Below are 16,255 nucleotides of genomic sequence, written 5' to 3' on the forward strand. Positions count from 1 at the left end.
ATTTCTGATCTCAAACATAATTTTATATTGCATAAGAAAGTGATGATAAATCTCAAACATCTCCCTTAGGGTGTGAAGCTTGTAATTTGTACATTTTGATAGGCCTTTTATCAGAATAAGTCAGTACAATTGAGTTTTGCAAACAGCAATTAAAGACATCAGTTTGTTGCTTTATTTACTTCATATCTGCTCCAGAAAACAGTAATAACAACAAAAAACAGACAAGGGAAAGAAAATCTGGTACAGTACACTGGCTTTTATTCCATGCAGCGTTAATTTTCCAATTCGGTCCCATTACTGTACACTGGTTTATGAAACATAGTCCAGTTTGCTTTATCAGGAAGCCATTTGAAGGGTAAATAAAAAGGAATCTGGAGAGGCTACAGAGGTATAGTGATTGACTGTACCTCAGGTTAGTACTCTTACTGACTGAACCTACTGACATAAACTGAAGAAGATACATTGCTAATCCCCCTTTTGAGAATGGCCAGTAGCATACACCTTTTTGAAGATGTTTGATCCTTTAATCATTGTCCATATCCAGAATGAAATACTAATAATACAGAGAAGCCCTTTTAAAATTGAGAGCACGCTTGCCATTTTTTGTGTCCTGCCCTTCTGCACATAACTAAAATCATTATCAGGAACGCAGGGCATTACATTAGTAGGTGAAGCCATTTCATTTAGTTATCCAGTGCTCCATATTTATGGCTGTATGTTTTTTTTTTGTTTTGTGTTACAATAGTGCATATTAGCAAGATACTTGATTGCTAGCCGAAGCAGGGAGTCTACATCATTAACGGCTCCTACCAATGCAAAGCAACAGCTAGGACTCCTTTCTAAAACCCGTTCAGGACAGCTTCCATCATTCAATAAATACAGAACTTAACAGTACTTGTATGCATGAAACATCAGTGGGATGTGAAAAAGCAATGCATTTGAAAATATTAAGAAATTAAGAAAAAGGTCTGATCTACAGATGTCTTAATAATTTGCACCAAAACATAAATAATTTCTATGTAGGCCAGCTACAAAATAAGCATACAATATAATTAAAAATAAATTAAAACATTACATGGAATAATTTACATGATAAGAGTTCTACAATCAATAAGACATGTTCTTCACTTTATTATTGTGCACACTGGAAACAAACAAAAAAGTGCTGCAGTTAGCATTATGCATTTTGTACAGTCGCTTCACTTGGGGGCACACGTGACACACTAAACATCATGGAGACACAATTCAAGGAAAAAACCCAACACCCTAAGCAGCCCCCTCCCCCAAACATTGGCTAGGTATGGATAAAAGTGCTTTTTTGTGCTAATCTAAAAAGTAACGTTGTTTGGAATGAACTGTCATTTTTTAAGAAGCCTCAGAATATGACAATTTTAAAAGGGCAGTTCTGCATTATGAATTTAATTCAAAGAGCAGAAATGTCTCCCAAAGCACAGTGATAAGGTTTCCTGGAAGCAAATTCCAATGGCAACAACTCAAGAGCCTGGATGTGAAATGTACTTCATGGGGGATCTGAAGTCTTGGTTAATAATACGTTTATAATGATTATCACATTGTGTGGGGCACTGTATTAGCAGCTAGTCTATAATAAAATAATGACACTTTTTAAATTATGTTTAATATTTGCAATATCTGCATAAACAAATTTAACAAATGACAATGACGCACATTCCAATTCTTGCAGAGTTCAACCCAGGCCTGAGTGTCAAAAGATTTTTCATGAAGTCAGTTTTGTTCTCTACAAGGACTGTGCAAAAGCTGCTATACCCAAATTGTATTGCTCATCTGAAAGCAAGTACTAAACTATCAAAAATATTAATGCCCAAGTTGCAAATGACAGATAACATTTAAAATGGTAGACAGTCTATAGAAAGTATGAGATAGGGGCATGAAACTTTACATTGGTTTTGCCTTCACCCACTCTTGTTTTTAATTTGATAATAATCCAAAATTCAGACAAACAGGCTTTAGCCTCATAGTTTAAAGAAAGTGGATGACATGATGGCTTGGTCTTTGCTATGTACCTTTTTCCTTATGCACAACATAGACACAAAAGTGCATACCCTAAATTTATAACCATATTTAAATGCTCTTTTAGAATAAACACATTACAAAAGTTTAGGAATTTACTAATAAATTAAAGTCAAAGCCAAGGGGCTATATGTCCAAGCAGGTTATTTAAAACATTTGCCCCGAGTGCTTTATTTTTATTGCCCCACTGGAATGATTTTGATACCTATTCATCAACACTGCATCGGTTATTGCTGTTTTCATTTTTTACCAAAGCACAATGCAAAAAGCAAATCAACTCTATAAAAATGTGTAATTAACATCTATCAAATAATGGCAGCTCTCTCTCCCATGAGGATTATACACACAAGCACAATACACATTATGTGGGATTATAGGGGATGGCAGAACCTACAAATCTAAGAGAGTCTTCAGCCTTGGCTAATTTCTTGGCCATTTAATTCTGGTCCTGATTCTGACTCTATTTATCCCTGTGCCTTCAAGTGTTTTGCTTTGCGGACCTTTCAACTAGACAACTACATTTTAAAATTACTATAAGCTCTCAATCACCTAATCTCCAGTTACATTAAGTTTGGTAGCACTATAAATTCTATCATGAACAGATCCTATGTACAGACAGCAATAAATATAATAAATAATCAACAATACTTCATGATATTCCAAGCAAATGCACAACACAACCAGTTATTCTTTAGCTGAACTGCTAAAACAATGTGTTTTAATAAACATAATTTGCAAATAAAAAGAGTGGAAGACTTGAAGGATGGCCAGAACCAGAACTCAGAGGCCTTGGTCTAGTAGACTTCAATATTCTCTTATTCACACACACAAATGCACGGTGTGTACAGGGCAGGTTTTGAACAGATTTTTTAATAAAGCATGACAATTTTCAGGATGGGAAAGCCTGGACTGGAGCCCTCTGACCACTTGCTTTGTAGCCAGTTTCACCAGCCTTTCCACATTCCGCTAGGTCTGAATGGTGAGGCACATACTGTAACACAGCTGATTTCATTTTAAAGAGCTGATAAACTGTTTAAAGTAATACTTTTTTAATGCCTGAGATGGATAGGAGCCCTCCATTCAAGTGAAGACAAAGGATCCCACTTTTGTTGCTTTTAAAACATAACTAAGCACTCATGTGCACAATAGAAATACTGGTGTTGCATTAATTCTGTGTTATTTTAGTATATTTTGCTTTTGTTATTTAAGTGACACAGAGCAGGTTGGGGTTAAAATGGAGGAACCACAAGCTGGTTATCAAGTCCTTTGGTTAAAATGATTACCTGAATATGTGTCTCGACCTGCAGATTCACTATAATGTACTTTAAACAACTGTACCTCAGTTTGGTGTCAAGAGAATTCAAAATTGTCATATTGACATTTGAAAGAAAATTTATCTGCACAGCAAGATATTACAGGCACATATAAAACTTATGTGAAATTTCTTAGGAGGAAGAATTAAGAATGCAACAAGAACATTCTGCAAAATGTCAATCCAATTATCCAACTTTGTGCCAAGTTTAATTAAAAAAATGTATGAGATGGCTACATTTGTTATCCAGTAACCACAATTTAACACAATTTCAAGTGGATTTTATAGACAAAAATGAACAATAACATAAAATGACATCTCTAATATTCACATCATTTTTTTCAGATTACTTGCTTTGGGATGTCTGAAACATGTTTTTGAATGAGATGGAATTAAGACGTAATTTCACAAAAACATGTCTGAAAAATACAGGTAAGTGTAACACACCATGTTTTTAGATTCTTACAGGAATCCATTTAGATTGAGTTTAAAAATAATAATGCTGCTTTACTGTGTGATGTGTTTTTCTAGCCTTTTCAAAGATAATACATATAAATTCTGTTTTAATTACTGTGAATATCCATTTTATAAACATTTAAATGGTCTACAAATCTTAAGAAAATGCAGCTAAAATCAGTAACATCATAATAAATATAGGAATCTGCACACAACATTCTGTCGACTTCAGCTGATAGGCTAATCAGAATTGCTTTCACAATAATGGAATAAACATCTATTAATAAAAAAAAAAACAATGATTAACTTTTGTGTTTATAAAAAAATCATGAAGAAATAAATGAAGTTGTTGTAATGAAGGGTATCTGATTTTATGGTGTCCTCCAAAGATGTATTTCGCTGGTTTTAGTAAATGAAATCTCTACAGTGAACTTGCCAGGCCCCCGTGGTTCAGTGTGTTTTGTCTGGAGACTGGTTTCCTCTCCCATAATCCACTGTGACTCTAATCTTTCACAGCATAAGTTAGTGTGACTGTACAGTAATAAAGTGTTTGCCCTTCCTGGGAGGGACTGAAGTACAGTTCACAGAATGTCCCTGCATTGCGCCCATTGATGCAAGATTCCTGCCATACTAGACTAGAACAACAGGTAATAAAAAAACAATATATGTGATGGGATTTGTTCAAGTGGGAGTCATTTCACAAAGCAAGTCCAGGAAACATAATATGCTTTAGTGGTTTGGGAAAAAAAGTTTTACTGTTCTTTCACAAAATGCATTCATAAAGAGGACAAAAAACAACCCACCATTGCTTTTTCAAGTGTAAAAAAACAACCCACCATTGCTTTTTCAAGTGTATTCATAATTCAAGAGGGACTAAGCAATGGAGAAAATAAATACACTTTTTTCCTCACTTGATACTGGAATGGCCCGCAGAATTTTGTAGAGTTCATAAGGTTCAGTCTTCTTACTGTTTATTTCTGTAGACAGAAGCAGCAGCAGCAGCAGCAAGGTCATGTGTGCACATTCAGTTTACTTAAGTCAAAATTGGACTGGTCCTGGAAAAAGCAACAAGTCATACCTGTTTATCCTTGCCTTACTATTAAGAGTCAATATCAATAATCAGAAGGAGGTTGTTCCTGTTTTGGAGCAGATAATATTTACGTACACCACACAATAGAATATAAAGTCTTTTTTATGTCAGAGAAAAATAAATTATCAATGTTACACGATCCCTGCCATATGTAATTAAATAATACCAGTGTTCAGTTTTGGAAAAAGATTGGTACAGTAAAGACAGAGGTTGGAGTAGACATACAGGCAAAATTCTGTACATCATTACCAGTGGTCTTATTATTGCAGTTTTTATTTTCAGTTCAGTGATGATGCTTTCACTTGCAACTGTAGTTCTCACCAAGTAGAAGCCCCAGATGACTTGCTGATACGGACAGTGGCGTCAGAGCATTCTGCTTCAGATGATTCACAATCAGACTCTCCAAAACGTGGTGAGGTCTAAAAAAGATGGACAAGAAAGTGAACACATAAAATGCATTTTTACTCATTTCAAATTTTTGCAAAAAAGTATAACCAGACAGATTAATCAAACTGGTTACAGCCTGTGAAGAACCCAGCCATATCCATTATACTATCCAACAAGGGCTTTTAATTTACACAGTGACCAAAGGTTATGTTGTACAGTAATGTGCAGAACAGTGTACTGTAATTTATACTCTTCACCACCCAAGTTGCTCTGTAAGACCAACATCTTTAGACCAGCACTTGGGGAAAAAAAAATATAAAACTCTCAGATGATTCTGTACTAATGGGGGATGAGACAGAACATAGAAGTCAGGTGAAAAACTTGTTTCTTTCTGCAAAAATTGTCTGCAACTTAACATCAGCAAAACTAAGAAACTGGGGCCTCATGTATAAACGGTGCGTACACACAAAAATGTTACGAACTTTCTACGCTCAAATCACAATGTATACTTTAGGCTTTAGATAGATAGATAGATAGATAGATAGATAGATAGATAGATAGATAGATAGATAGATAGATAGATAGATAGATAGATAGATAGATAGATAGATAGATAGATAGATAGATAGATAGATAGATACTTTATCTATCTATCTATCTATCTATCTATCTATCTATCTATCTATCTATCTAAAGCCTAAACTTGGCATAAAGCCACGCACATTTTCACGGTAGCTCCAACCCTGGCGTACGCAAGTTCTCCGCTCTGTTTTGCAGACTGGCGGCACCCAGCGTCAAAGCAGTGCTACTGTTCCTGTGTTGTTATCCTTTCTTTTTTAGATCCTCATCCCTGACGCGGCTTTATAAATACACTGAAATTAACCGCATATTGTTTATTAGTTTAATGCATCCGATTGAAATTAACCTGTAACAATATAATGGTCCAAAGAATGGTCAAACTATTCTAAATACCATTACTGCTTTAGCATTGTTACTCTCACTGCACCTTCTTTCTTCTTCTTTCAGCTGCTCTCGTTAGGGGTTGCCACAGCGGACCATCTTTTTCCATATTACTCTCTCTGCACCACTCAGAGTATTTATATCACTGTATCTGAGTGGGGAATCATAGATCTACAGCAGCTGATCAGAAAGAGAATTATCGGTATAAAGCATCAAGCACACGCTGCCTCAGCCATGCTGTCTATTTCAACTGCTGTCACATGGCAAATGCTTCAGAGCCTTTCCTGTACTGACCTCGCGGTTCAGAAACAGTTTCATCCCAAGAACTATAAACACACTCAATCAGTCCATCAAGTGCTCCTTGTAGAACTGTTTGTACAGTTATTATAAGTATAATTACCTCACTGTAAACTTGCACTACAGTTATAATATTGCACAACCTGAGCCACTTTATAGAGCACGTATTTACGTATGATAATGATATCATTTTAAGATGAAATGCAGCAAAATATGTTCATTATGTTATACAGATAAAACTTTAACTTCATTTAAATAATCTATATTGTTAATAATTAAACATGTGAGGACACGGTGCCGCAGCGCTAGCGAGCCGCTGGCATTCCGTTCATGGATTGTTCCTGTCTTGCACTGTATTCTTGCTGGTGCTGGAAGGATAGATGGATAGAATAATTAAACACATACTATGAAGATATTTCAATGTTCCTTAAAAGTTTTGAAGAATCGGCGTTCTAAGCTTACAGATGGCTTAACATCTATTACAGAGCGGATTGTGTGGCGATTGGGTATTTGGAGAAATAAATGTAAGGACAGGAATTGAGGGTTAGTACGTTTGAAAGAGACATTACTGCTACAATAAAGTATTTCATCGTAGGTCGCGCATAGCGCAGCAAGCATCTTGCGTGAGACATGAACAATCACTGCACCACTGTGTTCCCATTTTTAATAACATGCTTTAACTCCTATCATCATGAAAATGATATCACGTATACATCTCAGTATTTTAATTATTCAGAGAGCTGTAATATTACGAATGTAATGGATTCTGTGTCCTGTTGGAGGAAGAGAAAGCCTAGAAGCACGTAGTTTCACGTAGTGGAACTATTTTGGAAAATATAAATTACAGTGATACCTTGAGATACGAGTGCCCCAATGTACGAGTTTTTTGAGATACGAGCCGTCACTAGGTTGATTTTTTGTCTTGAGTTACGAGCCAAAATTCGAAATACGAGCCATCAAAGAGCTTGTCCCCGCATATTCCGAGGAACTGACGACAGAGGAGTTGACGGAACTACATACGCAGCAACATACGGAGGTTCTGCAGGAGATCGGTATCGCGGAGGAGGTTATCTCTTAAAGTGAGATAAAGGAAATGTTTGCAATGTGGGAAAAAGTTTCGAACTTTAAAGAAAAGAAACACCCTAAAAAAATTACAACTGATCATACAGTGGCGCTATTTAATGACACTTGCCTAACGCCTGACTTTACTGAAAAGAAACTGAACATGCAGCCGCGCTATTTAATGACACTTGCCTAACGCCTGACTTTATTGAAAAGAAACTGAACTTGCAGCGGTGCTATTTAATGACACTTGCCTAACACCTGACTTTATTGAAAAGAAACTGAACGTGCAGCTACACTATTTAATGACACTTGCCTAATGCCTGACTTTACTGAAAAGAAACTGAACGTGCAGCCACGCTATTTAATGACACTTGCCTAACGCCTGACTTTACTGAAAAGAAACTGAATTTGCAGCGGTGCTATTTAATGACACTTGCCTAACGCCTGACTTTACTGAAAAGAAACTGAATTTGCAGCGGTGCTATTTAATGACACTTGCCTAACGCCTGACTTTACTGAAAAGAAACTGAACGTGCAGCCGCGCTATTTAATGACACTTGCCTAACACCTGACTTTATTGAAAAGAAACTGAACGTGCAGCCGTGCTATTTAATGACACTTGCCTAACGCCTGACTTTACTGAAAAGAAACTGAACGTGCAGCCGCGCTATTTAATGACACTTGCCTAACTCATTTCAGAAACATTCTAAAGGGGAGGACTAAACAAAGCTCCTTGGACAGGTTTCTATTGAAACACCCTGCGAATGAAAGTGATGAAAGCGTGGCAAAAAAGAAAAAAACTAGTGAAGAAGAAAATTAAGTTAAGCAAAAGTGAAGTGAAAGAAAAAAACATTACAATACGCTAATCGGCTTTGCCAACATCTGTTTATTTCTTTAGATTCTCTTTTATGTATTAGGTTTTATTTTGTTTGTATACAATATTTGTTCATTATAAATACATTTTTCTTATGTTGAAAACATTTAACAAAAAATTGGGGTGTTTTTTTGGGGGCTGGCACGAATTAATCTCATTTCAATTAATTTCAATGGGGAAAATTAATTTGAGATACAAGCATTTTGACTTACGAGCTCGGTCATGGAACGAATTAAACTCGTATCTCAAGGTATCACTGTATACCCAATTTATAATCATACATTAATTTTATATACTGGAAAATGAAGGAATGGCAACATAAAAATAATACACATCCAAATGTTGTGTATTTATATGGGGTCATATTAATGATAGTTGCTCAGAGAATACTGGTTGTTTTCAGTGCAAAGGTGTTCCTCTTGGAGAAAAATTTCTTCAGTTTATTTAAATGGAGAATCGTACTACTTGAATGCATGTAAACACATCCGAGAACAAAGGATCCTTCTAGGTATGTAGCATGTGTATTGTCACGAATGTTGTCAGGACTCATCTGTGGTATGTTGTACTCCCTCCAAGATGATAGGGGGTGCTGGAGCTAATCATGTCCCCCAACGCAGTGCTGAGAAGACACCCAGTAAGGACAACTAACCCAATGTCCAGTCTATAAATTTCGAGCCAGCCGGGAAGGAGATGTCTTTTTAGTTGTCTGAGCAATAAGCAGGATGGAACTTCCTAGCCTAACTCGGAAAGAGTAAGAAACCTTGTTATTGCAAGCCCAAGAAAGGCTATTTTTTTAAGTTTATATCTGTTACTTCTGCCATCAAGTGCCCTTTCTGTTTTATCTTAAAACACATTAATGTTAATGGGAACAACCATGTTCGAGCCCCAACATTTATTCCCGGAAATTGTCATTCTTCACACAATCACAGTATCAATGTGCATTCATGAGTGTACATAGCCTGCAGCTGCATCTCTAGTTTGAAGACGACTGAACATTTTGAGTTGAAAATATATATACGAGTATATCATAAAAAAATCACTTACCTGTGAATCTTAATTACATTCATTAAACTGGTGCCCAGATGTATTAAACCACCAACTATCTCAGACAGACACTACAAACATCAAAATTACCTATACATATGTTTGCATTTGTGGGTTTCCTCCTGGGATTTCAATTTTTTGTATGGTTCAGATACATATTTGTCATGTTGGCATGCAACACAAAGATGACTAGAAGAGGGTGTGTTTTTAATTATAGCTTCATCACTGGCCTCTCTGTTGTACTCATGTTGGATCACAAAGAAAAGAACTCATTGCATTGCAGAGGTACCCAATTTCGGTCATGTATCACCACCTGTGGCTGCAAGTTATCATTCTAACCAGTTTTTCAAATAAATTGTTCACTCTTACTTCTAAGTAATCAAGTTGATTAATTAGTATTTTCAATTCTTATTTTGCATTCAGAAATATGTAAAAGTGCATTTACATGAAAAGAAAAATTTGCATTTTTTCTCATACAGTATATTTAAATGTCAACTTTCTTTTATCATAATGTTCATTCACTTTTTCCTGTGGAGTATATTCCATTAATTGTATCCAAATACGGTCAATTAGTGATAAGCAGCACCGACACAGGAGCAAATGGCACTGAATTCTAAAGGCAAACAGCTACTTCAGTTTAAAATTCACTTGTGAATTAATAAGAAAAGGTTTAAAAAGCCAGCACATAAAAAAGAGCAAAATCTTAAAAAGCAAAAAACAATCATTAATGTCACACACAAAAATGTTTGCTACATTTCCCTAAAGAATTCAGTGAAAAGTCAAGTAAAATGACACCTTTTTTTGGCTAACTAAAAAGATTACAATATGAAAAAGGGTCCGGAGATGCCTCGAAAGCTTACATATTGTAATCTTTTTAGTTAGCGAATAAATGGTGTCATTTTGATTGAATTTTCACTACATTCATAATGGCTAACAAGGTACAACACCCTAGTACTCCTAAAAATTCAGCAAGCCCATTTTGTGGATTGTGGAATAGCAGGTCTGAGGCTTAGCTATAGGGGGCCAATTTTAAATAAATAATCACGTCCCTAGAAAGTGCAGGCTCCAATCGGGTGTGGGTGTGTGTTTCGCTCCATGGTTAATTGGGGAGCTGGCTGACCACGCCACATACACGTCTTGAGAATCAGGCACCTCAATGATGCTGCAGAGGGAGTGGCTCCTCGTACCTACACCCAATTAAGCAGCTGTGGTTAAAGCAGCCTTTACGGGACAGAGGGAAGAAATTGAAACAAACTTGGGGGAGTTTGATCAAAGAGGATAAAGAGGAAAAGAATGAGGCAATTTTGAGGTTTGGAGTCGGCCAGTAAAGAGGAGGAGAGGCAGACAGTCAGAGTCCTACTGAGGTGTTAGTGATTGATGCTTCTGGGACAGTTTGATTTCCCATTGATCAGCTTAGGGGTAGTGGGGACCACTGAGATCTCCCTCCAAAGATCCAGCAGGTGCTGGCTTTTGTGAACAAGGAAGATGGGGGAACCAGCTCACAATGGCATGGCAGACATGCCAAAGGAGGCCACCCTGCCGAGAACCAGAGGTTGATGAAGGGACTACAGCATCTACTACTGCTACCGACTGCAAGCACTAAAAGGGGTGAGCCAGGGAGGCAAGATTTGAATGTGTTGTGTTGAAGGAGAGCAGAGAGAGAGAGAGAGAGAGAGATTGAAGAGAAAGACAGAAAGGGAGCAGAGGTTAAAATGAAAGAAGAGGAGGAAACACGATAGGGAGAGAGAAGTGCAACAGCACAAGCTGGAAGGAGGAAGAAACAGGTGGTCCAGAGTAAGAATCGGGGCTTCGGAAGCCTGAGGTTGGGGAAGGAGCACTACTAAAGAGTGCTTTCCTGTCAGTAGGAGCGACCCCCACTGCGATGTCTGCCATGAATACTGAGGGACTAGCAGTGGGGGACATGTGGAGGCTCAGATTAGGCCAGTGAAGTGATGGTTGATTGCACCTGTCACTTGGGCATTTCCTCGGTGGCCAGATCCCATATGGGTTATCCTGAGGGGATGTCTTCTTTTGGAAGGCAGCACTGGTCTCGTGACCTTTCAAGGAGTGGTCTCAGATTATTTTAATCTCTGGATTTAAGAAAATATTTACTGAACTGTTAATAATCTCCATTTGGGCACTGTTAATTTTAATGGATTATTTTTTTATAATAGAAGATTACACTGTACTATTTATTTGGACTTTTTTTTATTTATTGTTTTAATAAAAGCACTTTATGCACCCCTATGTGTATAAGATCTTATCTGCTATGCCTCTTCTATTGGATATGTTATCAGCACTGGTGGGTTCAAAGGGTTTCTGGAAGGACCTGGCAGTGTGGAGATGACCCACACCATCACATGGATTTACACAGAAAAAGGCAGAAACTGAGTAATAACAGCTTGTTTAATAAAAACATGTCCAGTTAAAACCAAGTTATGTGTCCAGTTAAAACCAAGTGGTGGTTTTAGTCCACAGGACTGAACTTGATGATCACTTAGTTAAGCCTTTTATTACTAATTAGTGCACAAGTGGATGCACATTCCAGGTACAGCATAAAGGGAGCCACCCGCCTTTATTTTGGGAGCCTGGGTCGGAAAGAGGAGAACAAAGATTGCCAGAGGAAGAGTGGAGGCAGAAGGAGTGGCAGAGAGAAAAGAAAGTGCTGTGCTTATTGTACTGTGCTTTGTGATGTAGGGGAAACGAAGGAAAAGCGTTTCTCCCTTATAAATAAATGTATGCGTTGCTACACTTGTGCCTAGTGTCTCTTGTATCAGGAAACTCCACTGTAATTATGTTGTTGGACTTAAGTGCAGCATTTGACACCATAAACCATTCTATTTTACTGCACAGGCTAGAAAATTATGTTGGGCTTACAGGCACTGTGCTCACTTGGTTTAGTTCTTATTTATCAAATCGATTCCAATATGTACAGAAATGTGCTGACAGTACTCCATCATTATACACAGAAGTTCAATATGGTGTCCCGCAGGGCTCAGTACTGGGACCTTTACAGTTTTCACTTTACATACTTTCACTGGGATCTCTCATTAGAAAACAATGTTAATTTTCACTCGTAAGCAGATGACACCCAGTTATACTTTTTATTTAAATCAAATGAAGTTTCTCCGATGTTGTCTTTAATTAGTTGTGTTAGTGAATTAAAGGAGTGGATGAATGAGAACTACTTGTCTTTAAACATAGATAAAACAGATGTTAATTGTTGGAGGGAATGACGCTGATCATAACAATATTTTGTCATCATTTAACTCCGTTGGAATCCCCATTAATTTTACTGAATCAGCCCGCAATCTAGGAGTTATCTTTGACTCTAGCATGTCATTTAAAGCGCATATTACAAAGTTGTCCAAATCATGTTTCTTCCATCTTAAATATGTTAGGAAATTAAGGTGCTTTCTAAATAAACAGGATTCTGAGAAAATAATTCATGCACTTATCTCTAGTAGGATTGACTACTGCAATGCGGTGTTCACTGGATGTTCAAACTGTTCTCTATACAGCCTCCGGTTAATTCAAAAGGTGGCTGCAAGAATTATTACAAGAACAAGAAAAAACGAACACATAACTCCAGTTCTTAAATCCTTACACTGGCTCCCGGTTAAGTTTAGGGAAGATTTCAAAATCCTCCTTTTAACATATAAAGCATTAAATGGCCAAGGTTCGGCTTACTTGTCGGAACTTATGATTTACAAACCAGAGTGCACATTAAGATCTCAAGATGCTGGTCTGCTTATGATTCCAAGGATTAATAAAATAACAATGGGAGGTCGAGCTTTTAGTTACAGGGCCCCTAAACTGTGGAATGGTCTGCCTGCTACTATAAGAGATGCCCCTTCGGTCTCAGCTTTTAAATCCCAGCTGAAGACTCACTACTTCAGTTTAGCATATCCTGACTAGAGCTGCTGATTAACTGTACAGACTGCATCTCTGTTGTTAGTCATTAGCACTAAAACATAAGTAACATGATAGTTATAATTGGATACTAACCCTCACCTATTCTGTTTCTCTTCTTGATACTCAAATGTGGCACTTGGTGCCACAGCCCACCTGTCAAGTTGTTTTGCCTGCCTACGGTAAAGTCACCCCTGATGGAGGATCGCAGGAATCGTGGGAAGGAGGGGTCCTTTCATCGGATTGGCTGGCCCAGCACTGTTTCAGCCATGGAATGGCCAAATGGGAGAGGCAGCTTGATGGATGAGGTCTCCAGGACTCTAAATATATCCAAATCTTATTATGTGACATAATCTACTGTTAAATTCTGCTCTGTACTTCTAAAATTTTTATTTTATACTTTACTAGCAAAATACCCGCGCTTCGCAGCGGCGAAGTACTGCTTTAAAATTTTAAATAATAAACTGAGGGAAAATGTACCAATAATTATTTGTTAAGGATCTCTTTGTATACCACGTTGTCAGTTCGCCCCTCCGGTTGTAATATGACCAAGCTGTGCGCTGAGCTTACTCTTGAGCATGCAATGTATAGTTGGCCATGTGAAAAGCAATCTTGCCTCAAATCAATGCCAACCTTTTGTAGGGTCTGTCCCTGAGACTTATTAATTGTCATTGCAAAGCAGAGCCTTACTGGAAATTGGAGGCGTTTGAATTGAAATGGGAGATCAGAGGGTATAACGGGGATGCAAGGAATAAAAACTCTCTCCCCTGAGCCACCGCCAGTACAAATAGTTGCCTCAATTAGGTTCTTTTGCAAGCATGTGACCTGAAGTCTCATGCCATTACAAAGTTTCGGTGGCTGTAAGTTTCTCAGTAACATTATTGGTGCCCCAACCTTCAAAATTAGATTATGCTCCGGAGTGCCTGGAGGATTCAGAGTGTGGACCGAACTGCAGGCTATGGACGAATATATGTACGTAAGTAGGATACAGTTAGCGTTGGGAACCCACGTACCAAATTTCTTGAAGATGGGCCCATTAAGTAACAAAGACCGTTGGAAAGTTCAATATGGCAGCCGACAGTGGTGTCATACCACGGAAATAAGTACGTACATTGGTTTCGGTTAGCGCAAGTAAGCTGCTTACCAAATTTCGTGAAGATGGGGCCATAAGTTTAACATGGCGGATGTTGTCGACCATTACGTGTAGAATTTCGAAATGAAACCTGATTAACTTTTGTAAGTAAGCTGTAAGGAATGAGCCTGCCAAATTTCAGCCTTCTACCTACACGGGAAGTTGGAGAATTAGTGATGAGTGAGTCAGTGAGGGCTTTACCTTTTATTAGTATAGATGTATATGTGTTTATATGTATGTGTGTGTACATATATATATACTGTATATATGTATGTATGTATGTATCTATATCTATATCTATATATATATATATATATATATATATATATATATATATATATATATATATACAGTAATCCCTCCTCCATCGCAGGGGTTGCGTTCCAGAGCCACCCGCGATATAAGAAAATCCGCGAAGTACAAACCATATGTTTATATGGTTATTTTTATATTGTCATGCTTGGGTCACAGATTTGCGCAGAAACACAGGAGGTTGTAGAGAGACAGGAACGTTATTCAAACACTGCAAACAAATATTTGTCTCTTTTTCAAAAGTTTAAACTGTGCTCCATGACAAGACAGAGATGACAGTTCTATCTCACAATTAAAAGAATGCAAACATATCTTCCTCTTCAAAGGAAACAGAGAGGAAAGCAAACAAATCAATAGGGCTGTTTGGCTTTTAAGTATGCGAAGCACCGCCGGTACAAAGCTGTTGAAGGCGGCAGCTCACACCCCCTCCGTCAGGAGCAGGGAGAGAGAGACAGAGAAAAACAAATTAAAAAAAAAATATGTGCCCTTTGAGCTTTTAAGTATGCTAAGCACTGTGCAGCATGTCGCTTCACGAAGCAGCTGCACACAGAAGGTAGCAACGTGAAGATAATCTTTCAGCATTTTTAGACGAGCGTCCGTATCGTCTAGATGTGCGAACAGCCCCCCTGCTCACACCCCCTACGTCAGGATCAGAGAAAGCCAGCGCAAGAGAGAGAGAGAGAGAAAGTAAGTTGGGTAGCATCTCAGCCATCTGCCAATAGCGTCCCTTGTATGAAATCAACTGGGCAAAGCAACTGAGGAAGCATGTACCAGAAATTAAAAGACCCATTGTCCTCAGAAATCCGCGAACCAGCAAAAAATCCGTGATATATATTTAAATATGCTTACATATAAAATCCGTGATAGAGTGAAGCCGCGAAGCGCGATATAGCGAGGGATCACTGTATATATATATATATATATATATATATATATATATATATATATATATATACTAGCAAAATACCCGCGCTTCGCAGTGGAGAAGTAGTGTATTAAAGAGGTTATGTAAACATATATATACATATACATAAACACATATATATATACATATCTACATATACACATATCAACATATATATACACATACATATACACACATACATACGCACACATATACACATACAGACACATATATCTACATATATATATATATACTGTATATATATATATCTACATATATACATACATATATATATATATATACTGTATATATATATATCTACATACATACATATATATATATACACACATACATATATACACACATATATACACATATATACATACATATACATATATATATATATACACACATATATACATATATATATATATACATATATATACATACATACATATATA

The 16,255-nt window shown here is 37.3% G+C and overlaps 1 protein-coding gene across 2 annotated transcripts in view; it reads right to left on the reverse strand.

Annotated features, from left to right (window-relative positions):
- Positions 1-238: 238 nt before the first annotated feature.
- Positions 239-16,255, reverse strand: part of si:ch211-45c16.2 (mitogen-activated protein kinase kinase kinase 13) — a 252,332-nt gene continuing 236,315 nt past the window's right edge. For both annotated transcript variants that reach the window (XM_051931366.1, XM_051931367.1), the window contains one exon: positions 239-5,326. In XM_051931366.1, coding sequence (XP_051787326.1) covers positions 5,225-5,326 — 102 coding nt within the window. In that variant the 3' untranslated portion in view covers positions 239-5,224. The remainder of the gene's footprint in view (positions 5,327-16,255) is intronic.

Source organism: Erpetoichthys calabaricus, chromosome 8, assembly GCF_900747795.2.
Source record: "Erpetoichthys calabaricus chromosome 8, fErpCal1.3, whole genome shotgun sequence".
Classification (NCBI taxonomy): domain Eukaryota; kingdom Metazoa; phylum Chordata; class Cladistia; order Polypteriformes; family Polypteridae; genus Erpetoichthys; species Erpetoichthys calabaricus.